Source organism: Anser anser (genome assembly GCF_964211835.1).
Source record: "Anser anser genome assembly, chromosome: 1".
Lineage (NCBI taxonomy): Eukaryota > Metazoa > Chordata > Aves > Anseriformes > Anatidae > Anser > Anser anser.
In genome coordinates this window covers 45644725-45670331 of record NC_139720.1, presented here as the reverse complement: position 1 = coordinate 45670331, position 25607 = coordinate 45644725, and the positions used below count along the sequence as shown (strand labels likewise).

The 25607-nt window shown below is 36.9% G+C and overlaps 1 protein-coding gene across 2 annotated transcripts in view; it reads right to left on the bottom strand.

Annotated features, from left to right (window-relative positions):
* NUP205 (nucleoporin 205) overlaps nt 1-25607 on the bottom strand; it is a 51561-nt gene that overhangs the window by 16967 nt on the left and 8987 nt on the right. For both annotated transcript variants that reach the window (XM_083821203.1, XM_083821202.1), the window contains exons 6-28: nt 24621-24849; nt 24274-24438; nt 23337-23512; nt 20149-20265; nt 19433-19570; nt 17867-18017; nt 16876-17081; nt 15427-15609; nt 14500-14550; nt 13685-13894; nt 13181-13280; nt 11359-11496; nt 10909-11098; nt 9846-9966; nt 9257-9338; nt 8708-8872; nt 6347-6471; nt 5272-5386; nt 4093-4242; nt 3361-3435; nt 2466-2623; nt 1439-1519; nt 539-730 (exon numbers count right to left, since the gene is read on the bottom strand). In XM_083821203.1, coding sequence (XP_083677329.1) covers nt 539-730; nt 1439-1519; nt 2466-2623; nt 3361-3435; nt 4093-4242; nt 5272-5386; nt 6347-6471; nt 8708-8872; nt 9257-9338; nt 9846-9966; nt 10909-11098; nt 11359-11496; nt 13181-13280; nt 13685-13894; nt 14500-14550; nt 15427-15609; nt 16876-17081; nt 17867-18017; nt 19433-19570; nt 20149-20265; nt 23337-23512; nt 24274-24438; nt 24621-24849 — 3318 coding nt within the window. The remainder of the gene's footprint in view (nt 1-538; nt 731-1438; nt 1520-2465; nt 2624-3360; nt 3436-4092; nt 4243-5271; nt 5387-6346; nt 6472-8707; nt 8873-9256; nt 9339-9845; nt 9967-10908; nt 11099-11358; nt 11497-13180; nt 13281-13684; nt 13895-14499; nt 14551-15426; nt 15610-16875; nt 17082-17866; nt 18018-19432; nt 19571-20148; nt 20266-23336; nt 23513-24273; nt 24439-24620; nt 24850-25607) is intronic.

Genomic DNA, 25607 nt, shown 5'->3' with positions numbered 1-25607 from the left:
TCCCACGTGCCTGGTGACAGGACGAGGGGGAATGGGCTAAAGTTGCGCCAGGGGAGGTTTAGGTTGGATGTTAGGAAGAACTTCTTTACTGAAAGGGTTGTTAGGCATTGGAATGGGCTGCCCAGGGAGGTGGTTGAGTCGCCATCCCTGGAGGTCTTTAAAAGACGTTTAGATGTAGCCCTTAGTGATATGGTTTAGTGGAGGACTTGTTAGTGTTAGGGCAGAGGTTGGACTAGATGATCTTGGAGGTCTCTTCCAACCTAGACGATTCTGTGATTCTGTGATTCTGTCTTCAAAATTCATGAATATATGGCTTGCAGTTCACAGTAGTTATGCAAAAATACAGAGTATCCCCTCTGCCCAATGGCACATTCAAACTTCAGCATAGTAGCAATCAAAAAGCTGAAAATAATACTAAAGGCAGACAATTTTTTCTTGATTACGGTCAAAAATGCTACTTGAAGAGTAGTTTCTCCTTCATATAAAAAGACACAGCAAAAAAGTTCAAACAAAGGGTTGGCTTCCAGTAGAGCATTACCTTGTCATGCACATCCTGTAACAGATCACGGATAATCAGTTGTCTGTCTTCAGCCTGTATAAGATCCTGGGGGCAGGCAGTGAGTATAATTTCCACCAGCTGTCTCCACGACTCTAAAGCATGCCTCTTAGCGTGGAGGCACTGTAGCAACTTATTCCGCTCCACTACATACTGCAGGATAGTGTTGATCTCCTGAACACCCATGAAAAAGGAACTGAGTTATAAAATGCTAAAAGAGATTTATGACAATAACAGATTTCAATATTACAAGTTTTAATCTATTAGTAATAGTCTTTGGAAAAAAAAATAGGTAAGTCTTCTGATTATCAGAAACAAGCTGCCATTAATCATTTTAACAAGATACGCCAATACAATTCTGAGCTGCTTTTCACAAAGGCTTTTCACCATGAATGTCTCAAGTGTGTAGTAAAAATATATATATATATATATATATACACATATATACTTTAAAAATCAAAGCAGACAACTGTGAAAAGGCTGTGTGTTTCCTTATTTTTAATGTGTCACCTCTCATTCATCGTTTGATTTTCAAGCCCACTTAGCCAATTTCAAATAAAACTAAAAGATGGTAGGAATCTCAAAAAATAATTAAGCATTAAGCTCCTCCATGTTCACAGAAACTACAGCTTTATAGAAGAAAGGACAAATGAATTGTCATCCCCTATAAGAGACAGGCAAGATGAACTTGGCTGCTATTGTATGTAGAACAGTATGTTAAGTAGTTTCTCTTATCAAACTTTAATGTCTTTCTTTTTTTTTCCCTTAAGAAATTACTAACTCAAATTTCAGGACTCAAATCTGCAAGTTTTCATGGTAAAGCTTACTGCTTGATGGTTTATGAAATCCACCAAGAACAACAACAGCAATTTCTATACTTACTTCCATAAGTAAAGGTCTCTGACCAATTGCTGCCATTCCTTGAAGGGCATTGACTTCTGCAACCAGAACTCTGTGTAGGTGCTGAAATCGAAAAGGGATTAAAAAAAAAAAAACTTTAATCAGAAGAAAGATGTATTTGTCTTCTAAAATGAGACAGCTACATAGTAACAGATGCAACTAAAAGGCTAAGAAGATTCAAGTAAGTTTCATTTATTTTCCTGGTTTCTTCCATATTTCATTCTCTAACTACTTTTAGGAGCTGTCCAACCTCTTCTTGCTTACTGCCTTTCCCATTTTTTGCACTCCTTCATTTCCTTCTGTTCCAAAGCTGTTATGTTCTTTCATCAGTTCTTCTAACAAATCAGCACTCCTTCTTCTCTTCAACCTCCACTATAGTCTTTATGTGCAGGATTAAGGGTTTGTCTCCTCTTAAGACTAAAACATATTTTGTAATACAGAATAGCCTGTTTCTAATATGGAATAGTTGTTTTCCTATCACCAGCAAGATCACTTTGTCATTCTTTTCCACTCCTGCTTTGTCCACCGTTTTTTGGACCACAAATTTTTCAGGACTATTTATTAAATACCTGTCAATTACTTATCACAATGTGATACTATGTTAACTGAAGCCTTTAAGAACTACTGCAATACACAGCTATATTATGTACATAATTGTGTACACATATGCAGAACTACACAGTTGTGTTGCAGAACAATGAAATAAGGTAGAAGTCATTTACTGCAAGATCATTTGGGTGTTCTGAGATATGAAAGACATTAAAACAGAAAATATTTCCTCAAAGTGTCTTAAACCAACACGTGTCAGGTGCAAATGAAAAATCAGTGTGTGCAACGCAGAAGAAAAAATAAATTAACCCAAACAGTTTGCATAAATTATGTACGTCTGAAACAGATATACTCTTTATGTGTTTCAAAGTCTTATTAATGCACTGATTGATTTTAAAAACTAAATGATTATCAAGATATAAATGGCACACATAATTTGAGAACACGAACTACTGCGCACCTTGACGTTGCAGACCACTTGCCCACGTGCATTCTTGTGTTCACAATTAGCAATGACTTGCTCAATCTGAGTCCGGTCAAAAAAATCCAGTTGCAAAGGCTCTGGAATGTCCTGGCTGAAGTCAATTGAATCCAGAATACTTAAGATCTTCCTTCGTACTAGAAAAGTAAATCAATTCAGATTGTAGTCCGAAATATAACAGGGAGATAAAAAAGAAGAAAAAAGATTTTAAAAAGGATTGCAAATAGGAGCCTTACTTACCTTTGACAATTCAAATCTTAATGTGTAAAGTTTCAAAAGAGAACATTAAATCTTCAGAAAACACAAGTGATCTCTAGAAGGTGCTTAAAAACATTTTCTAGAGCCTTAAATTCTTAACTCTGTTGTTTTCTGTTATTCTCTTTTTATGTATACATTTAATCCAACTTACTACTACAAGATTCTAAATTTTGTCTCTTAAAAAACAGGCTAGTTTTCAAGGAGAACCATGCAGTCTTTTGGTGAAACTTAAATACGTAGTAAGAAATCTAAGGTCAACTGCTTGGTATTTATATTCTTTGCCACAAATAAACAAACACGTTCAATCTTAGCAACAGTTTCACTGTTCTTCCTGTTCCCAGGAAATTTATACACTGCCACCTCCCATTTCACCCTTCCACAGACACTTAAATACAGAATATTCTACCTTCCTTTTAAGTCCAATATTTTCCACTCTCCAACCAACTATGTCAAGGCTCTGAAATTCATTTTTTCCATGCTAAATAAATTTATTTCATGTACTGCTGCTGTTTTGAAAGCCTATTATTTCATTTTTCAGTGTCCGTTCTAGAAGCAGCCCCCCAATTCAGGAACAGAAAATTTTTACAGAGAAATAATCAACGTCCAGAAAGATTACCTTTAGAGGCAGTATCAAAGTGGAGAAACCCACTGACAGACCGACTTTCATCTTCTATCCCGCCTTCACCATCACCTGAAGCATAAATAATCAAAAGAAATAACAAATAAATACCACCTACTTTATCAAAACACACATACACATGTTCACCTGTGTTGCCCCAAAATGCGTGGAGACCTATGGCATGCAGACATGTTCACATGTTGCCCAAAAACACATGTGGAAGCACTCTATGTGTACACATCTATTAACATGTGTTCAGCTATATTCCCTGAGAACATGTGGAAGCTGTTACCATGTACATGTGTGTTCTCACGTTGCCCAAAAACACATGTGGAGGCTATTGGTGAGCACGTGTGTTCACATGTATTTACATGTGTGGCTTGAAATTGTGTGGGTACACTGACAAGCACAAACGTGTTCACGTCTTCCAATGTGTCATCCAAAAAAATGTTTGAACATTGACAAGCACATGCGTGTTCCATGTGTGCACCAAAAACGCTTGTGGATGCTGTTAAGCCCAGGCATGGTCACACATATTCAAGCATGTGCCCAACCTGCTTGTTCACACATGGTGAGTCATGTGGCTTGTACAAGTGCCTGGAGGCATTTGGTGTCCGCGTGTGGCTTCTACACCTGTCTACAGGCATTTGGCATGCACACGCGTTTTGAGAGGGCATAGACACATGTCAAGGCATATAGCCACATGTCATCACAGCAAGTTCTTCTTACCCAAGTAGGGTTTCACAGGCATGTCATCCAGCAGCAGATGCAGCAGTCTCTGCGTATGGGAGCGCTGGCGGTTCAGTGATGTCACTCGCATTTCTATCGCTGCCGTTTTCATCAACCAGGACATTTGGTTCAGTGTTGAAATCTCATGCTCTGGGTGGAGATAAGAAAACTCTTATAAAACTGAACATAAATAGTACTGCTTACTCCAACGAAAGCATTTCTTCATTTGAGAAAGCTTTTAGAACCTACCATTACTTAGGAATTGCTCACCATTTGTTCACAAAAAGACTGAGGGATCTGACAAATGCCATTCAATGCACACGAATGTTTTGAAAGACTCATACACAGGCATGGATTTAAGAGTATGAACATACAAAAAAATCTGGATGTAACCTGTACTCAAAACCATTGGAGAGAATCTATGAGCAAGTGAGATCAATAATCACTTCAGTGAAAATCATCAGACATTTACCCCCATGTGAGCTATCACTTTGCTTTTAAGGTGTTAATGCTTGAACCTGGGTCTCCAAGGATCTTCGTATTCTATATGAATCTCATTTCCATTCTTAAGTTATGTAAGAGATCGTCTAAAGTACTTCCCCCATTCTGGATATGTGCACTTGAAGGTTAAGACTACTGTCATCTAACAAAGTACTGGTGGTCTAGCATCTGACAAACCCAGTAAGTACACTTATGCAGTTTTAAGACGCCTACCTTTGAAATGCCAGTCTTAAACATTAAAACAAATCCATTCACTTCATACCTAACATCAGCACCAAATAAAATCTCCAGATACTTATTTCAAGGAAAAGAAGATAAAAGTGGTTATAACCACCAGCCTTCTACTCCCTCCTGTTCTGCATAGCATTCTCTTCCAAAATACACCTTTTTTGCTGTAGCAGAATCTAACAAAGCTACAACAATAATTAAAAGATAGGTAAGGATTTGCTTCCGGAGACTGGATATGCTCCAGAACTAACAAGCTATTTTACAAGAGTTCTGCAAAACAATACGAACTTCCTAAGCAGGCAGAGTTCAATAATATCAGAACTAAATGATTAGCAAAGAGGCAGCAATTAATTCTATCTAATCATGCTATGTATCTATCTTTCCTCTGGGATTGCTAAAGACACAAAGGAGGCATTGATTTTTTTGTCCTTAGCTAAGGACAAAAGTTACCTCTGGTAGAAAATGGCAAATACTGCAGCTGAGTGAATAAGAAATCCTGACTGGTCCTCAGGTATCTCATAGTTGGGCCCGAGGTGTCAGCACATGTGCACAACTGATAGATCACCTGAAAATCAAAAACAGTAGATATGGTATGGAGTTTATTTCACAAGAAACAAACAAAACAAAACCACCAAAAGCAAAAAAGAAGCATAACTCTGTTTTACTGCTCAAACAGTATTATTACCTGTATTTTCAGTAAGTTTCCCAGCAGCCTGCTCCAAAGCACAACATATGGTTTATAACATAAATCGAATTATACTTTGAAGGACTATTGGCATGCAGGCATCTATAGCAACTACTCACACACAACATGACTCTATAATCCTTTCAGTTTGTCTATTTCACTTAAAAGACAAGCACCTTTTTTTACTCCCTGCGTTCACCAAGACAGGAAATGTCATCTTCATCTTTTTCCTCTTCTACAGTATGGCCTCTTCCACTTTTAATTACTTATATTTAAAATACTTTCTAGATGTCACAGATTATCCGCACGATAAAGGTGTGTGATTTAAGGCCAAACAGCAACTAATTTTGCACACATGTCAAATCCAACTGTCTTCCCTGCCTACTCTCTCTGACTATATTTTATACACACACACACATCACTGCTGCAGAACAAAGAAGATAATTTTATTTGCTTATTTGGGATTATCTGTCATATTACATTTCAGCAAAATGCAGTTCCAGATATTAAAAAAAAAAAAAAAAACTTGTCATGTGGCCATAAGACACTCAGAGGCTTGTCAAAAATATTTAGATCATTAGCTTTACAAGTACAACCGAATTCCAAGCTCTGACACGAGTGCAGACTTTTTGTTTTCGGTGTTTTTAGAAGATAATACATTTTCACATAGGAAAAGGTAGATCAGAAGGAGTTCAATATATTAAAAAAAAATTTGAAAGATCCTTTTTAAACTAAAAAATATTATCAATATCATCACCATCTGTGTTCATCGACCATGAAGGAGCTAATTTTATTTAAAGCCTACTCTCAGTATACGTCAACAGAAAATAGGTTGCATACCTGGTAACAGAGTTCTGCAAGATGAGGAGATTCCTGAACTGCTGTAGGCCCATTCCTTGTTTCAGTACCCTTCTCCAATATGTTCAAAATAGCGTGAAGGCAAGTCCGTGGACAACCCAAAACACCTTCAAAATACAGAAGTAATTTCTTACTTACCTGCCTCCATAATAGATTGATGCAGATTAGAACACAAAATTACAGAAACTAAATGCTTCAGATACCTTATGCTGCACTATACTGCTCCACAGAGCAGCAGCAAAAACATCCACCAAAGATTTTTCTCAATTAAAATAAAGGGAGGAACTGTTTTAGCAAAAATCAAATTAAAACATCTGCAGGCACTCTGCAGAAAGAAGACAAATTATGCAATCAAAACTTCCTTAAGAATTTTCTCTTCAGTTCTATACAAGGAGATCGAATTGGTATTTTAATATTCTGCATCAACCAGATGAAAATTTGGATTCTCAGTCCTACACTTTAATTGAATATTCATTTGAGAATTTCAAATGTAAGTTTTAAATCTCTGTATTTAGTCATAAAATGACCACAATTGTTCAATAACTCTCCTAGAGGCACCTAACACTGCAACCAAGAGGAAAAAGAAAAAAGACTTTAAGACTGAAGCAAAAATTCTGTCAATTTGCATCCATCCTTTATCCAATTATTACTTTAATCCACCAAGCAAGATGCCCTTAAGCAGTAAATGCATCAACAACCACCATTCTTACAGGGGAAATAACCGTCTCTGTTTGGACCCACATCATTTATGCTTTAGTAGGAAATTATTATTCCTAGGCATATAGCTTATGGTCATTCTTTCTTCACATTATTAATGGGATAATTCAAAGCAGTCTGCAAGGATCTCTCACAGCCTGGAGACAAAGACAGTCTCCTATTACTGATCTGACGTATGATACCCTCTAAAATTGTATGCTCGCAGATCAATTATCCATATTCTTTATGTATAGAATTTCAAAATGTGCAAAACATGGTCTACCATTTTAAGTTACTTTCCAGATAAAAAAGAGGCTGGTGTCTTTCTGTGCCTTTCTGAGACATAAAATAACTCTAAAACTTTTTTTTTTCCAAATGAAATTCAGGTCCTACCTATCCTTCATTTAGAACTAGAAACAACCGTAAACAAACACAATCTGCTGGGACCAAAGCATCCAACCCAAAGATCATGAGAAATAGGCTTCTCTAAATAGCTAAAATCAAATCTGTTGATCCCAATGTGTTCATATAAAACATTCCTTAAAATACCTGAGAAAGAATCCTGTACATCAGATCTGAAGGGACTCCAAGAAGTCTCTACGCCAACCTACTGCTCAAAGTAGAGCCAGCTATAACAGCAGACAGGATAAAGCTCATAGCTTTATACAGCTGGATCTTGACAAACCTCCAAGCATGAAGACTTTATGTCCTCTCCAGCCAACCCATTCCCCTGCTTCACCTTCCTCACTCTGCAGAAGTTTCTTCCATATTCGCTCAGAGCCTCTTTTCAGTTGATGCCTACTGTCTTGTTCTCCTGCCATGCACCACTGAAGAGCCTGGCCTTTTCCCCTCATTAACTTACTTGTAGATATTGGAAGGCTGTTATCAGGTTCCCCCAAACCTTCTCTTTTCCATGCTGAATAGGTCCCATTCTCTCAACCTCTCTTCATAAGCTGAGTGCTCCAGCCCCAACCATCTCTTCTGAACTTGCTCAAGTTTATCCAAGTCTGCCTTGCACTGAATGCGTGATCGCTTCCTCAGAAGCTCAGCCAAACAAGACAGACTAATTCACTATTTTTCACACCAATTCCAGAAATATTTGAAATGCTATATATGCATATATATGTGTATGTGTGTATATATATATATATATATATCTTCTGTAAGGTTTTCTTCTACATTGTTAAACAGCCAGACTGTTTTCCTACTTGATAATTAATCTTAAATGGGAGTCTGAGGAGGGGCAGAAGAGTACTCAAGTTGTATAACTTGTTCAAAGTCTTGTCACACATAGGGACTTCCTGGATCACCAAATCAATTTCTCTGTATTGCTGACAACCGCAATGTATGTGAACAGTAAATAAAATTACACTTCTCTTCAAAATTATCATTTCCTCCCATAACTCTAACTTCAAGTCCATTCCAAAATCCAACTTAGACAAAGGATCAAATTCTAAAGCAGTTTAAAATACTGCACCTGGGTTCAACTTATCTCTGAGTACAGATTTTGAGGATTAGAACAAGGCCCGTTTTATTATTCTTAACATTCAGAGGAGCTGGATCTCCCCGTGAATTTTCTGATAGATATTCTCAGTGTTGGTGGTATGAGAACTGAATAAATGCAGGATCAACTTTTCCTTTTCATACCTGGGTCTTGCAGATTTGTGGTGCTGACAGGCTTCTTGAGCTCATATCCCAAGAGATACAGAGCAAGGCTGGGAGGACTACACTCAAGAGAGGTGATAAGGAGATTCAGAATATGGATCCTTGTTTCATGATGGATGCGTGCCCGCTGCTTTTCAGGCTCCAGCTCTTGATTAAAAAAGATTAGGTGAACAATTAAGTAAAGCAATCGATTTAAAGTAATAATCTTCAGAGCCTTCAGATTAAATGCAATAAATGTAAACCATCAGCTTATATTAGTACAGAGGAATACAAGATCAAAGAGTCAAATTACAGCTCTGAATAACACGTCCATAGCAATTTAAATGCTCCTCTCTTCTGAAAACACTCAGTTTCTAGCTGGCTCATCATACTATGGACATATCTTAACAATGCTTTTCCTTTTGTTAAGGGTGTGTCTCTACAGAACACAACACAAGAAAAGGATATTCTGACTTTAAAGCCCTTTCTTTCATTAATTTCATTCTATGCAAAAGATAAGTGCAAGTCATTTTTAAGAAACCTTTTACATACCCTCATCTGGATTAATTAATTCTTCTGCATCTTCATTGTCCAAACATTCCACAAACCCAGCCATCAGCTTCTGGCTAATACTCTGTATTCAGCAATGGAAGGATGAAAACGAAGGGGATTTTAACCGTATTAAAAACAATACCTTTCAAAATTCCCTCCATATAGGTTGACACAAGGTCTAGACAAAAATTAACCTAGTAACCTAGTTACTAAGCATGAAAATTATACGCTAAGCATAGATTAGCAGAGAGACACTGAAGAGAAAAGAAAAAAAATCTACTGTTGTGTTACATATGCTCAATTATCCTCAGAGGCTGAAGACTATGAAGTCAAGAAAAAGTCTCAGTATTTCAAAGAAGTATCTCTTATCTCTTCTTCCAAAGCATTCGTGTTTTTGCTTTTTTTCAATTAATGAAGTAGTCACTTTTCACAATGCCACAGTAAAAGACTTTTTGGGGGTAGGTAGAGATGAGATAAAATATTGTTTTAATGTACTTGATCTAGAAACATAGCTTTTGAAGTAACATTACAGAGCACCAGTATTTCTTCAACACTTTGTCTTTCCAGATCCAAAGAAAATGACACTTACCTGATCATGTGTGAAATCACCAACTAGTTTTATCTGGATGTTGGAATTATAAGAAATACAGCACAGAATCTTGGCACTTTCAAAAGCCAGTTCAGGATTGCTGTTTCCATGATAAAGATACCTTTAAAAATACAAGATTATTGTAATGAGATTTTTGAGGACTGTAAGATTCCAATATGGTAATGCATAGATGAGAGAATACTAAAACAACTACAAAACAAACTATATAAGAAAATGTTAAAACTGCAACAAAATTTTACTTCACATTAAGCAGTTCACTCTCCTCCATCAAAAGTACAGGCTAACATGTAGATTTAATAATCAGCCTCACAATTTCCAGCATTCTTTTTATCTATAATCTACCTCAAACAATGCAAGACAGTAGTAAAAAAAAAAAATCACAGACTCACACAAGACGTGGAGAAAATACCTGCAGATCACACAGAAACAAGTATCATCAAGGACCAAAACTGTATAAACTAAACTACTGCATATACCCAAAATAGGCGAGATTCAAAAAAAAAAAAATTAAATTTTAGTTTAATTTAATTAAAAGCATCTTAAAAGGCACTTTTTTTAACTGTTCATTAACTACTGTTATGTAAAAAAAAGTAACATGGCAAATGAAAGAAAAAATATATACAGAGATCTTGATTTCTCAGAATCTCACTGAATAAAAAAGCAGTGTTGGTTTGTCTGTAAAGTCAATTTAAAATTAAACTGTAAATCAGTGAAAATCAGTGTTTCAGAATGCTAGCTCGATACTTTTAATATAGAAACTAATAGATAATACTGTAAGACATTTAAACGCACAAGAGCAGCCAAAAGAAGTTTCTAGTTGTCTCCTACCCTATACAAAACATTCAAACTGTGACAAAATGAAAATTATAACCCAGGTAATCACTGCAAATAAGGCAAATCGTAAGAAAAAAAAAGCAAAGAAAATAAATATAAATGCAGATTCCAATCTTGAGAAGCACTGCTGGCTGTTAAAATCAAAGGACCAGGATCCAATCACTTCTGTGCCTCCAAAACTCCTAACTTCTCAGTACTTTGCACATACCTTGCAATATTCACCACATGATCTGCCTTCTTAGTGCGAGGATTGATTCCTTGAAGCAGCTGCTCCAGCGGTGTGACAATAACGGAAAGATGGCTCTCCCGCAACAGATCCATAAAAAGATTCTCCTTCTGGAGGGTCAAGTTTAGAAGTGCAAGGCAATATTGTACTGCTTTCTCTAAATGCTTCTTCCCTGTGCAGTACACAAACAACAAAGAACCGTATGAAAAAGAAAGGATCCATTAAAATAGGCCATGTTCATAAACCTCGTTCACCATACCTTATACCAAGAAAGAATTTGTCGGTTATTTACTGCTAGGAAAATTACCCACAAAACACAATTTATATATGCCAGAAAAACAAAATCAAGTTGAAGATATGTGCAACGTCAGCTTTAAATCCCACTTTATATGCATTTTAACTTCACCTGAAAAATAAATTCGAGGCACGTACCAGGAAATGGAGCATAAGTATCAAGCTGCTTAACTCCTTCTTCCAGCAAACTAAGGGACAGTTCCAGCATTGGGGACTCATTCAATAGATGATACATCAAGTTGAACCCAGGTGGTTTATATGCTATTATTTCTTCTCCTAAAGACAAAAAAAAATAAATCATCAAATAGAAAAGACTTCCATTGCTCAAGCTAGCCTGAGCTGGAAAACAGCAGTCCCTGTTGCTGTAAGCAACATCTAAATTCACAAAACATACTGCATACAAAGTCTTCAGAGTTTTTGTCCACACATAAGCTATCTAGGTAGCTTAGAAAGTTTGCAAAGAGTAGTAATAGTAATTACCACTACTTTTCAAAATCTACTAGCACAGTTTCAACTTTAAATCATTAGACTCTCCCTAGGTTTATCTGGCCTTGAATTCAAATCAACGATAGGACTCTATACCACAATGGAGCTACATTAAATGGTTTCACGTGACTGAAAAGTAACTGAAAAAAGTTTACATTCCCCAAAACTGGCATGAGGGAAAAAAGCATTTCCAGAAACCAAAGTTGACAAAGTCCACTGAAACACTGATGCTCACAGTATACAAATACTTGCACGTCTGCTACAACAACACATGTTGAAATGAAACTACTAGCCTGGAACACAAAGACCCTCAATAAAACAAAAGAAAAACAAAATAAAAGCAGAACTCAAGACTAATGTTTCTGTTTTATCTAGTCTAGTAAATTGGGGGGGAGAGCAGGAGAGCAGTCAGAAACATTTCTTAATAGGCAAGTGAGAATGAAGGTGCAGATTCTTTTGACATCAGACAGCTTAAACAAACCCTTTCCCTCTCTCCTTTTTCCTTTTATTTTGTGTTTGTGCTTCCCTTCAACATGTCAGTAGACACACCATTTCACTGTAGACACAGTGAATCAGTTCAAGAAACGGATCTAGTCAGAAAAATTGGTTTTAATCCATTTCTCCAATGTATCACATAACCCACAAATAACCACACAAGCTGAAGCATTAGCTGAGGATGGGAACGAGCTAACAGAGATTGTTCGAGACAGTTCAGCTGCTAAAAACTGTTTGCCAAAGGACAAGACACAGAAACCTCTCCAGTGAGCTTGCCAAAATCTGCGAGTGTCTTAAAGTTGCTGTTCACTTCTGAAGTGATTCTGACAGCTCTCTACTGCTACAGCAAATCAAGAAGCACCAGGCTGGCATTCAATGTTAAGAAGAAACTTTGTATTAAGAACAATCTGCAGCCCAAACCCAGTTCACATAAGCCTTGTAATGAGGCAATAGCCATTTACTTTGGTCTTATTAATTCTGGACAACCGTTCTTTAACGATTTCAGATCATAATTCTACTGCTACTGACCGCTGTGAATACCTAATATATCAATAATAGCAATACTAGAGGATATATCAAATACAGTGAGACTTTTAAATTAGCCCTATAAATAGTGGTGATTTAGATATAGACCAAAGAAAAAAAAAACAGAGGAATAAGCCAAAACCAACTTTGGATTTTTTTTTAAAAGTGTCATATACTGTTTTTAACCAAATCAGCAATGCAAGGGAAACACAAATCATTCTCCTAGTAGAGTGTGAGAAGTTGGAAACAGCTTATATCAAGCTCTACTGAATAGACAGCATAGCTCCCCGTAGTATGCGGACACTTTTTGACTGTCGTCCTATCTCATTGCCCTGACCTAGCTTTTCGCCTGCTTACTTGCCGTATTAAACAGGATCACAAGACAGAGGCAAGAGATCAAAGCAAGTTCCAGTTCTGTTTGTCAGAATGAATGTCAGTGAATGAACAAGTTAACCTTGTAACTCCACATATTGGTCCACGAAGTCTTCCAGCTGAGGTTCGTAGTCTCGCAGCAATTTGTAAAACACTTCCAGAACTACCTCAGCTACTTCCCACTGTGATAATCACAAAATGAAGAAAAATCACATATAGAATATGACTGATACTGCAGCAACAAGACAAGGATGACAAAGAATACAAAAATCAGTGCAATGAAGTACTGGTCAGATGTATGGCATGAGTGTCTAAATCTAAAATACTATCCCACAACACTTTTAATCTATCACTACAAATAATTTGAACTGTCAAGCCTCCTTTTTGAAGTAAAATGGAACACCAAAACAGATTTGTTTATTTTGTTCTCTATATTATATATATTAATATACTAAAAACTACAAGCATTGAACTTGCATATAATACAGACCTAAGATGCATCCGCAATCTCAAATTGTTTTAACTACTTAGATCTATACCAGTACATTAAAAAAAAAAAAAAAAAAGATTTTGAAACAATTATTACTTTTTCAGCAGCTCTCCGGTAAGCTCTGGTGCGGAATCGGAGAAACACAGAGTCCCTGAGGAACTGGAGATAGGGATCAAAGCCTGGTGGGCGGAGACCTGCTCCCAAGTTAGAGGGGAATGAACTCTCCACTAGCGTGCTGATGAGTCGACAGAAGGCACGGGTTAAAGGATATTCCTCACATCGAGACTCAATCTCGTTCAGCTCAACCTTCCCAAGAGAACAGCAAACACAGGAAGAGAAAAAACAAAGATTTTGAGTGAGAAAGAAACACATGAGAACAAATAAGATAAGGGCATCATCTATGAAGTACTTCATGGCATACTGACTTTGCTGAGCTTTTGTCCACTGTGTCTCACAAACAAAGCAAAAGCAGTGAAGCAACAATACTCTCAGTTCAGTTCATGAACATATTCTTCATTCATTTCTGAGTTAATAGCAGATATGCCTCAGCATTTAAATGTAGTCTGCTTGTATTTACCATTTTTATTAAAATGGAAGTGACCTGCACCAAGATGTAATAAAAGTGACTCCAATTTAGGCAAATAGGAAAATCCGGGGATGAAGCGTTCATAAGGAACTTGAGGGTTTAGACGCTGCTCTGCTACTAGCACAATGCTGCACTAGATTCATAAATGAATAAAAATTTCCAGAAATTACAAGGAGGCCTGAGAGTAAATTGAGAAGCTGTGAAATGACAGCACCTATTCCCAGGGTTTCCCGTGGATACAGCAGCAGATGCAGCCTCTCCAAGTTTTCCCTGTACTCATTTGTAGAAGATGAGGCAGGCTACCTAGGGACAGAGAAACCCTTACCTCAATACCAATTGCTTGTCTCTGGCCTGGACTTCTCACAGTTTGTAATATCTTCAAAACAGAAAGAGAAAAGAAAACAGACAAACAATATGTTTCACATAGTCAAAGTGCATCTCCATCATTTCTATCAGGACTAAAAGACACTCATCACTCTGCAGCTATAAGTAGCAGTATTGTATATCCTCTTAAAAGCCAAAAAGCTAAGATTTGTCTGACTGAAAGGCTGGATTACATACTGTACACTTGAATGCTTCTAGCTTTACACCCTCGAAGATCTGCACCATGCTTATGGTTAAAACAAAGAACAAAAGTCCTTTCACATTAAAATTTTTCTTCTTTTGGTCAGGGAAAAGACATTTCCTTTGTTATCTCTTACAGCAGTACATTTCAGATAACCTCCAGGATGATCACCTTTCCAGGGATGGGGGTAAGGCTCACTGGCCTGTAGCTGCCTGAGTCCTCCTTCTGTAATTGCTAATAACAATTAACTTTTCCTCTGAAAATTACATGCCTGCAAGTGGAGCTTTTTACACAATTCTTTTCTTTTATGAAAACCACTTATAGTGGGAGAATATTACACACAAAAAAAAAAAAACATAACAGAAAAATACATAACCTGCAGAACCATTTACTACTGATGACAAACATGGAGGGGGAAAAAACATATGGAACATACAGGACAGTCAGTTATGAAAGACTTTTACATAAAAATAAGCACAGCCCATAAGATCTACAGCTCAAAACCATGCTGTCATTTTCAAAATTGCTTCAAAATAATACCTAAGTGAAAAAATGATATTCAACAATGGAAACACAAGAATTTAGTAGAAAGTGCGATACAATTGCTACAAATGCAGCTTTCAAACACACTGACAATTTCATCAGATTGGGTTGCTATAGTTATAAGTACCGAAAATCCTAAAATACCTGGGTGTATTCCAGGGATTGCCAGAGTGAAGCAGCTATTTCAGGAGATTTTCCAAAAGCAGTAAGGGTTTCTAATAGCTCCGCTTTCAAAATAGGAGGAATGCTGCACTGCAGAAGTCCCAGAATGACCACCACCGGTGTCCACTGAGGGTGCTCACAAAGAGCCAAGCGAGCATTCTCACTCTGCAGAGTTCAACATAAAACAAAATTGCACATTAATATTTTGAAGATTATTCATGTACTGTAATGCCTAACTCACAGTTCAGTATCAGCAATGAGAATTCTGCTTTGTACAAGTACACAAAACATCAGAAGAATGACAGACTTTGCCAATGCAAACAATTTTCATTCAACAAAAAGCCCAATTTAATGATCCGCTAGTACTAAAACTTTACCTAAAATTTTACTGAAGTTGTCCCTATCCATAAAGAAAACTTATGTGCATAATAGACGTTGCTTAGGATAGCCTTTTTTTAGACTCTCATTTGAGACTCTCAGATGAGCCACTGGATAGGGACAAGCTTCTAGTCTCATCAAATGATAATTCCCTGCATCCTTAGATGTTTACTCCTTCCCAGGTTATGGTTTGATGATGCTAGGAAATATAAATTTTAAGAGTTCCTTCTTCCCCACTCATCCAGTGCTGACAGGATAGTTTACATAGGCTACTGAACTAACCTGGCCTTCCAGAGGAACACCCCACCACCAGCACCAAAAAGAAAAAAGATGATTTTTCAAAAGCCCAGTTAGTTTCACTGATCTGCTTTGTGTTTGTGTCAGCAAAACCATCTTGCAAAAACATCTTGCTAAATCACAGAACTTTTAGGCTAGTATTCTTCAAACCTCTACACTGCAGACTCTGCTGGGTACTAAGGAGTCGAATTCCACACTGTTCAGCTATCCAGATAATTGACAATGTAAAATCTGTATTGCAGTTTGTCTCTTAAAATTCCTCTTCCAGCCAATCCATGGCACATTTTGCATTACCAGTTTAGGGACATTATAAATCTAACTCTGGAGGCAAGTTTCACAGCTGGTCAGTTTCCTTGCCAAGTTTCTACTCTTCCCCTTGAAAGTCTTCTATTATCTCTGTTTGTTTTAAAACTCAGAATTACATGCAAAGAACTACTCCCTAGGCATTTCTTCTGAATAGATCTCACTTCTGAAAGACATCGTCGTGACAGCGAAGTGTCAGGAAAGCTAGAAAATCAGTAACATTGACAACACAGGAAAAGGTGCCATCTCTTCCCGTTTCACCCTGGCTGCACGTTTGGTCCTAACAGTTATTTCTGATGCTTCCCATACTTTTAAAGTTCATGAATCAAACAAAAACAACTGCTAGGTAAATTTGCCCTAACCATCTTTTTGGTCAAATGAACTTCACAGATGAATGACGATCTGCAAGAAAAAGAGAAAGTATTCAAGCAAAACAAACAAAACCTTATTTACCCAATTTACTATAACTGTGGTCAGCTGTAAAAAGGCAATTAATCCATCTTGTTCTTTCTGTGTGATTCCTCGAAGAGGCAGGTGACGATACTGGACACTGTCTGCACTTGGCAAGTCCTTCCTTAAGTGTTCATGATAAAGCATCAAAGAGTGGAAGAAATGCTCCCAGGAGACAGGACTGCCACCTGTTCCTTGGATGTTTTCCGCTAGAAAAATGACAAAAAGGTTGCAAGATTTTGTTTTTACTCTTTCACAGGGCAACCAGGAAGGTAGTTAAATTTAAAAGGAAAACTTTCTTATCTAGAGCAAACAATGTATTAAATTGAAAGAAAAGCTCATATTGCTGAAATTAGTGTTTCAGTTGTTTTGCTGGGGGGGTTGTTTGTTAATAGAGACATGAAGATGCTAAGATGACAAGTCAGTAGAAACAAGTATTCTAGTAATCACAATGTTTGCAGCACTACTTCAAAGTAGTTTTTTTCCACTTTGATCAATGCAAAATTAATGCAAAACATAGGACTGACCAACAATTCTTTCTGGGTTCCGTTAGAATTTATTATACATGTAGTATTTCTCAAAATGCTCCTGGAAAAAGACAAAACCAACCAGCCAAACAAAAAACCACCAGCTCAGGAAAGATAACTATATTTAAATATATATATAACTTGACTTGAAGATATTACCAATTTTATATATTACATTGAGCTATACTGATATTCTACATCTTATGTGTTAAGACATGCTGCCTTAAAACCCCACTGTTTACTTACATGAATTATTTGCTAAGGTACTCAAGAAGTTTTATTACCCTAATCAGTCTTTTTTTTTTCCAGATTACATTCCAACTGAAGCCTTCCAATTTCATCTTTGTACTAATAATGAAAAGTACAAAGTCACAGTTCATTTCACATGATATTTTTTATTTTTTTTTTACTTTTTTACTTTAGCAGGAAAAAGAGAGGAGAAAGAGCTGAAGTATTACTTTTCTTACCATGACTACTGCCATTGACTTTTAGCAAACTAAAGCAGTAATGAGCACACTGAGGCCCACTAGCCAGTCCCCGCAGCATTTTCAAGTATGGGATGTAAATTGTGGAGGGAAGGAGATCTCCCATTTGCCTAACAAACTTTGACAAGACAACCTAGAACAAATAAAGATCAGTGTTTAAAAAAAAAAAAAGAAAAAGAGTATTTTAAGAAAACAAGTAAACAGCCAAAGTCAAAAAACAGATTCTAATGTAATCATGGTGGGGGTTAGCGGAAGGCAAGGAATCACAACTCCAAAAAAAATTCCTTTGTTTACTGGCCTAGTCAGTTTCACAGAATGACAGAATGGTTGAGGTTGGAAGGGACCTCTGGAGATCATCCAGTCCAACCCCCCTGCCAAGCAGAGTCACCTCAAGCACATCGCACAGGATCACATCCAGGGAGGCACTCAATGTCTCCAAAGAAGGAGATTCCACAACCTCTCTGGGCAACCTGTTCCAGTGCTCTGTCACCCCCACTGTAAAGAAGTTTTTCCTCATATACAGATGGAAAGGGAAATTTACCCTGAAGGTGAAAATTACTTGCCAAAGAGAAAATAAAATCATTCATACTAATGCAAAGATAATACACTAAATCTCCCATTTTGTATTTCTAGCAATCAAATTTACTTCAGCTCACAAATGCTGCACAACAGTATTATTAGCACACTTCACAGTGCAATCAGCGTGTAATAGGGAATGAAATCACTATGCATGTCACATCACTGAACAGTAATTCACACGCACAGTGGTTCTTCCCAGGACTATATCACAGTGGCTGCAGATTGCACCACGACCAAACTTAGTTGCCTGTATTCCAGGTGGGTCTTGGGATGCATCCAATATGTCCTACACTAGGTTTTGCCTAGCACTGAAGTCATTCAAGAAGCACTGATGGTTGATAGCATCCCAGCTATCCAAAGCTTTGGAACAACTGCTTCATCTGTCTAGACTGCTTTTTCAGTCTAATTTTAAGTTCCAACTCTTATAGGCTATAACCTTTGGGCTTTAAATAATTACAATATTCTCATGAATTTTTACCCCTAAATAATACCAGCTACGTTTATTAGTTGCTTTTTTTTTTATAGTTAAGAAATTTTACTTCTCAGTTACGCCAAGAGGTACGTAGAGATCATAAGACAGAAAACACAAGAGCACTGTTAGCAGAATATCCTGAGCAACTGGGACAAAATTGGCCTTACCAGAATTTTTAAAGAGGTTAGACAGACTCTCACTAAATTTCTTGACAAATTTGAATGACTGGTAGCAGCTCATTTTAGAGCAAGCAACAATAACCATGTGATGCAGAACAGGACACATGCAGATAAGTCATGGATAAAAGAAAATAATGTCTTCTTCAAGGCTAGCTGTAATAAGGATATCAAACATTTGGTTTTTTTAACCCTTACTATTGCAGAAATTGTTATTGCTTCAAACTGCACCTTTGGTTACTTTAATTTCAAGTTACTAGTAACCACTCAAGAAAATCACTTTTTTCACTTAAAAATGTAAAACTGGTAAATCTAGATAACCTGGCGCTGAGGAGGTCTCTGATGAGCTACTCCGAGGTAGGACCCCATGACGGTAGATGTCTGCAAAGGCTCTGATGGACACCAGTATTCAAGGGCAAGTTCCAGATTAAAGGGGTCTTTCCTGTACAATTCAGCAATCTCTCAGACAAAAGAGGATGACAAAAAATATTATCAACTATGTAAAGATGAGAATATTATTTCAACAATGAGCACCGCTTCTAGATAAGCTAAACATGCCTGAGACACAAAGCATTCCACACCAGATGCTCCATTCCTTAGAACTCTCTGAAAAATGACACCTTCTAAATAGCAACAGCAGAACAAGTGACAGCCAGAGAAATTCAAAAATCTTAACTGAATAGGTAAGAATTTTAAGAATAAAGGCTATTTCTAAGTTACGTTAAAATAGCATAGTTTAAGAAAACAGATACATTAAGATAATCTTACTATAATTTACATTTTAGTATTTATAATTTTGTAAAATAACTTTGGCTCAAGAATCCTTCCACCAGAAGAAACAATGCAGTATTTACTCACTAAACATTTATGAATTGACACTTTATTAACATCATGTCAATATTCGTTTAAGAAAAAAATCCCTTTAATCCAAAAAGTACAAGACACAGCATTTTATTATTCAGATACAGATTTTCTAATGAAGATTGAAAGTCACAATCACTTTTTGGCATAGCAATTTAGGAAAAAATAGGGCTTACTAAAAGCATTAAATGCTCCAGATCTCTCCGAAGGGAAATAGGTGGATCATTACCCATCTGAATACTCATATGAATCATGCGAGCATCTTCATCAGCACGGTTTCTCAGCTGTTTCACCTACACAATATATGAATTGGAGAAAAACGCTGATCAATATTTAGCGAAGAATGAACAGAACAACAGAAATAACTGAATTACCTGAACAGTTTATTAAAAAGTAAGAAAGGAAATGAACTTGCACATACATGACAAGAGTATTTAACAATTTTATTTACTTATTTTAAACAGAGCCTACATTTAAAGACATATTCTATCACTTCCTTACTGCCAAGGCCTCAGTTCATACCAAAAGCCCTGAACTTAGCCTATGGGGGTTTTCCCAGCTGACTTCACCCGATCCTCTGGTTTGGATGCAGAAGGTGGATCCTTTTCCTCTTTTTACTTTGAAAGCTATATAGGTTAGCTGGACTTCAAACAAAGAAAGTTAGATTATGGTCCAAAAGGAGTGAAGAGAAATGGAAAACAGCATGAAATAATGTTTTCTGTATAGAGACCTATGCATTCCACTTTTCTTAGCTATTTAAGGCTACTTCTAATTACAGCTACTTCATCTTCTGAAAAGTTTTGTATTGATGTAATTACTTTGGACCCAGGAAAATTGTCTGTCGCAGCCAATAGCATGACCACATGTCAACAAATACAGTAGCAAAAAAGAGAGAAGGAAAGGGAAGAAAAACTGCAGCAATGGAAAAGCCCTTTAGTCAGTATCTCAGAATTCTTTGTGTCAAAAAAGACCAGTTACTGAACAAAAACCCAGCTGATTTAATTTTAACATCAAAACGCCTTTCACAAAGCACCCCACAAGATGCTTAAAGAAAGCAAACAGCCAGGGGATGAAAAGTTCAATTTTGTTACATATTAAGTAGACACTGAGAAACAAGAAACAGAAATAAGCAACCAATTCAACACAACGAAAACTAAAACATAGTGATGCCCAATAGATATAAGTTCATGGTTCTATAATATATCTTAAATTGCAAAATTGAATGAGCTACAAAAGAATTGACTCATCTCAAAAACTTAGAACTAGAGATAACTGCAGAAGGGGCCAGGGCAAAGTATCTAAATTAGTATACTAACAAAATTAATACAGGGATAAAATAAAGTGTTGGTAAGTGACATAGTGCATTATCTAAACTACTAAAGCTAATTATTGAGTTCCAAATGTAATGCACTCAACCAAAAGATTTACCCAAATCATCACTGGCAAGCAGAAAATACATGAAAGCTATAAAGAAGAGTTAAATAAAATGCTGACTTATTATAATCTTCGTTTAGTTTAATTTAAATCTACATATACCTAAAAATAAAAAGGATCCTGAAAGGCAGACGCTTCTATTTACCTAAAATTTAGGATTCAGTAGAAATAACTCCACACATAAGCTAAGCACTAACAAACTGCAGGTGGACAAAAAATCCCTTCTAGAGCCACATCCCAATTGTCTGCTAACAAGTCTTTCCTCTAAAAGAACTAGTTCCTCTAAAAGAACTAGTACTGGCCTCTGTCAAACAGGAATGGTCAATGTCACAAGTCAGTGGTCAGATTTTTGCTCATAAGCTGTATTACAAAATCCTATTTCTAATGAAGAATCTCTTCATATTTAGGCATTAGGTATAACCAACTGCAGATCTAAACCAAAGTCAAAAACTGAAACGGGAGAGAAATACTCTTGCCAAGGCCTCCAATTCCACAACACAATGAAGGAGAGAGATGAAACAAAACCAACAAACAGCCTTGGGATTTTCACGCAGTTCTGTGGGATACAGGAGACAGGGTCAGATGTGCTTTTAAATCTAGGAAAGCAGCAACCTCAGCCTGAGTCAGTCTCCAGCTCTTCCACCTTGATTCAGGAAACATACCTATAGCTCTTTCATAAAAGTTGGTATCAATACAGGGACATATTTCATCTTTGGTAAAGCAACAGCATCTTCAGAACTACCTCATAAAAAAAGTTCCCAGTTCCAAACGTGTTAGAACCTGCCTGTTCAAAGAACTTTCAAAAACTATACCTCACACATTCCTCCAATTCAAAATGCTCCTAAGGGCTACCGCATCTGTGTTACAGAAAACACCACTGCAGGCTGCAGGCAGCCTTCAAAGGAAGTCCAAAACCTGCTACAGTGCATTACGTTTTGTATGCAGGCAACCGCTGCAGTAGAAGAATACTGCTTGAAATTATCAACACGAATGCATTTGAAATGACATTGTATTTGTTCCATGGGTGTTCCGTTTGTGAAACAGACAGCTTCAGAAAACAACATGGAAACCCCAAAGATTATAAATAAATTAGGATTAAACCTAAAAGCTGTCTGCAACACTTTCATACGCACCCTCAAAGATTCCTAAGGCTCAAATGTTTTCCTGCCAATATTGTTCTCATTCTGACAGTTTACAATGAACAAAATGTCTTTTTGAATCTTTCTTTTTGCTCTTTCTTTGAAAGGAGTAATTATTTGCAACTCCAACTACAGCTCAACACAATGCACGTCACAAAAGAAAGCCTACATCAATTACATAAAAGCATTTTCATAGAATTTTAATTTTCCATGCCTAGATACAAGGTCTTGCACAAATAAAACTGTTGCAATTGCTTCAAACTTTTTTTTTTAAAACCCTTCTACAGCACTTCTATTGTTCCAGTGAAAACAGCAGGTCATTTTACTAACAACTGATGGTACTAAAGAAAACGTAGAATCCCTCCCCTTAAACGTGCAAAAGATCATTAGTAACAGAATGAAATAAAAAATTAAAGACAAAAACTGTCAGTTCTTTTAGGTTATACAACTGTCAATATCAAAAGAGGGGAAAAAAAGACAAAAACCACAGACATCGGCATCAAGCCCAGAATTCATTTAAATTCTAAGCATTTAAAACAAAACCACTGCAAACACAAAAGCTCACTTTGCAATCTCACCACACTGAAGTAGAATTTGATTTTTAGAACACTTTATTGCAGAAAACAAACCCCAAATGATATAGGTTCCACAAAGTCAACAAGCTTTCTGAAGTGCAGCACCTCGAGCTCAGGTTGATATCTGAATCTCAATGCTACCTGTCCTACTTTTAGAAATAGAAGACGACGTGCCCATGTTTCTCAAAAACTGTGCTATTCACAGAAACAACTTACCTTCATTGGCATAAGTGCAAGGAAGTCTGTGACAAGGTTATGAATTTTGCGAATGTAAAATTCCTCCTGGTAGAAATTTTCAGATCCCACAACAGATTCAGTCAGGAACAGAAAGACATTATCAGCAACCGCGAGCTCTGCCATTGCTTCATCTGCTTCAGTGAATTCTGCAAGAGCTGGATGACAAATAAAACAAAAATCACAAAGGGGGGAAAATAAATTACAACTATCTGTTAACAAACTAAACATATTTCAGAATACCTGTCTGACAAGCCAATCGACATGCTTCTAGCCACTAAGTTTGTTCCACTGAACAGGAAAACACAAGTTACTGTAGGGTGACAGTCTCAACTTTCTGCTGTAATGCAAGTTAAAGTACATAATCCATTTACCTGATAAATCTGAGGCTGTGAACTAAGAAGCACAAACCAACCTTAATTAAACATTAATCATGACATTTACATTTTCTTTAATATTCTGTAGTAGCCTCAGTTCTGACCTAGTCATGAGCCTGGAAAGCTGGTGAAGTACAGGAAAAAAAAAATTAAAACATCTGTCCTCTTAAGATACAGAGGTTTAATATTTGCAGAGGCAAAAAGTCGTAAACATGAATCTATTCTCCATTGACGTGTTCAGGTGATATTAAAGCTGCTAAGATGCAATTTTTCACATTTTGCAGTACATTACAATCCCTTTCACTTCAATGAGACACTATGCAGTATTAATGGCTAATGATTAATTATTTCTAAATCTGTGTACCTATCACAGCAACTCAATTCTCAACAACCAAACTCAGGTATCGAGAAAGCTTTGAAGAAGGAGCATCAGCAGTAGTTTTATCCTGAAGGTAAGTACTAATACCTGAAGAAGGTAACAACACTTTGACTTGCACCACTCGCAAGCTGTGAACCCTGAAGTGCACCAAGTGGCAATTTACCTGTCACATCAGATAACTGGGATATTCCTCGTAAAGCCAGTGACCAGGCTAATCGAACAGTTGCTTGCAAGCCTGGTAGTTTCCAAGGCTGAGATTCCTGAAGACGAGTGTGTATTGTTGCTATGTACTGTCTTTCTGCTAGCAGAGGGAGACGGTGCATCAGATCTTAAAGAAAAACAAAAAAGATCTTAAAGAAAAACAAAACCACAAGTGCAACACCACCACCCAGTGAATGTGAAAAACAGGCAGAATCCTACAAATTTGTTACCAAACAATGACAAAATTGGTTAAATAACAATTTAACCACCTGCACAACATAACCCCCGTGGGAAACCTGTCAGCATTACCTTCACGATCCTCTGTGCCTTGTTCTAGAAAACTGACATCAAAGCAGTAGAGGAGCGCCATGAGAAGAGACAAGTTCACACCATCCAATGAGCCATCAGCTTCTACTGTTACTTTCTCCAAGTAACTTATGAGGATTAGAGTGTCATCCTTACTCAGCGGTGACTGGCAGGTCCAGACAAAGAGACTTTCAGCCAAGGACTGTCGGCACTCTTTGATGAGGTCAGAAACCTTTTCAAAAGAAACAGTGTATAAAAATGTACTGGCAGCGCATTCGATTTGCTTTTCTCAGTCCATTATTATGACTAGAGTAAGTTAAAAATTACTTTAAAAACAGCAGCTGGAGAAAATGCTGATTTCTTGAAGTGCTATGCAACAAAAGGTACGTTTTTTCTTGTTATAAGCCTTCACATTCCCTGGCATTTCACAAAAGGTGTGACTAGATAGCTTTGAGAATGACAAGATGCAAACCAGCACCTCTGTCAAGGTCAGAAGACATGAATCTACACAGAATTTTCATAGCTGTAAACACAATACATACACAAAGGTCACATTTCATATCTCTAATACATAACTACACTGGCAGTTACATCCAGTTAAGGTCTGAAGATTTCTTCCTTCCATTCCCCAAAAGAGATGTCCTCAACTGACTATTTGCATACCTAACTTTTAAAGAAATTGAGCAATTGGAAAGACATTTAAAATTCAAACTTCTTTCCATCAAACGAAATATTTAAGGCAACTTTTGAATATACACATAAATGAAATCTAACATTCCCTAATACGTATGGGACAAATATCATGCCCAAGAGGAAAGCTATGAAGCATTTTCATACTAAAAAATATGATTTTATTCTTCAGCACAATATTGCATGTTATATTAAAATAAAGTACATCGGCTCTCCAAAACAATCAATTTGTCTTTTTTTTTTTTTTTCTAACAGTGACACCAAAAATTACCTGTTTTCAAGCCAGGACAAACATTTACT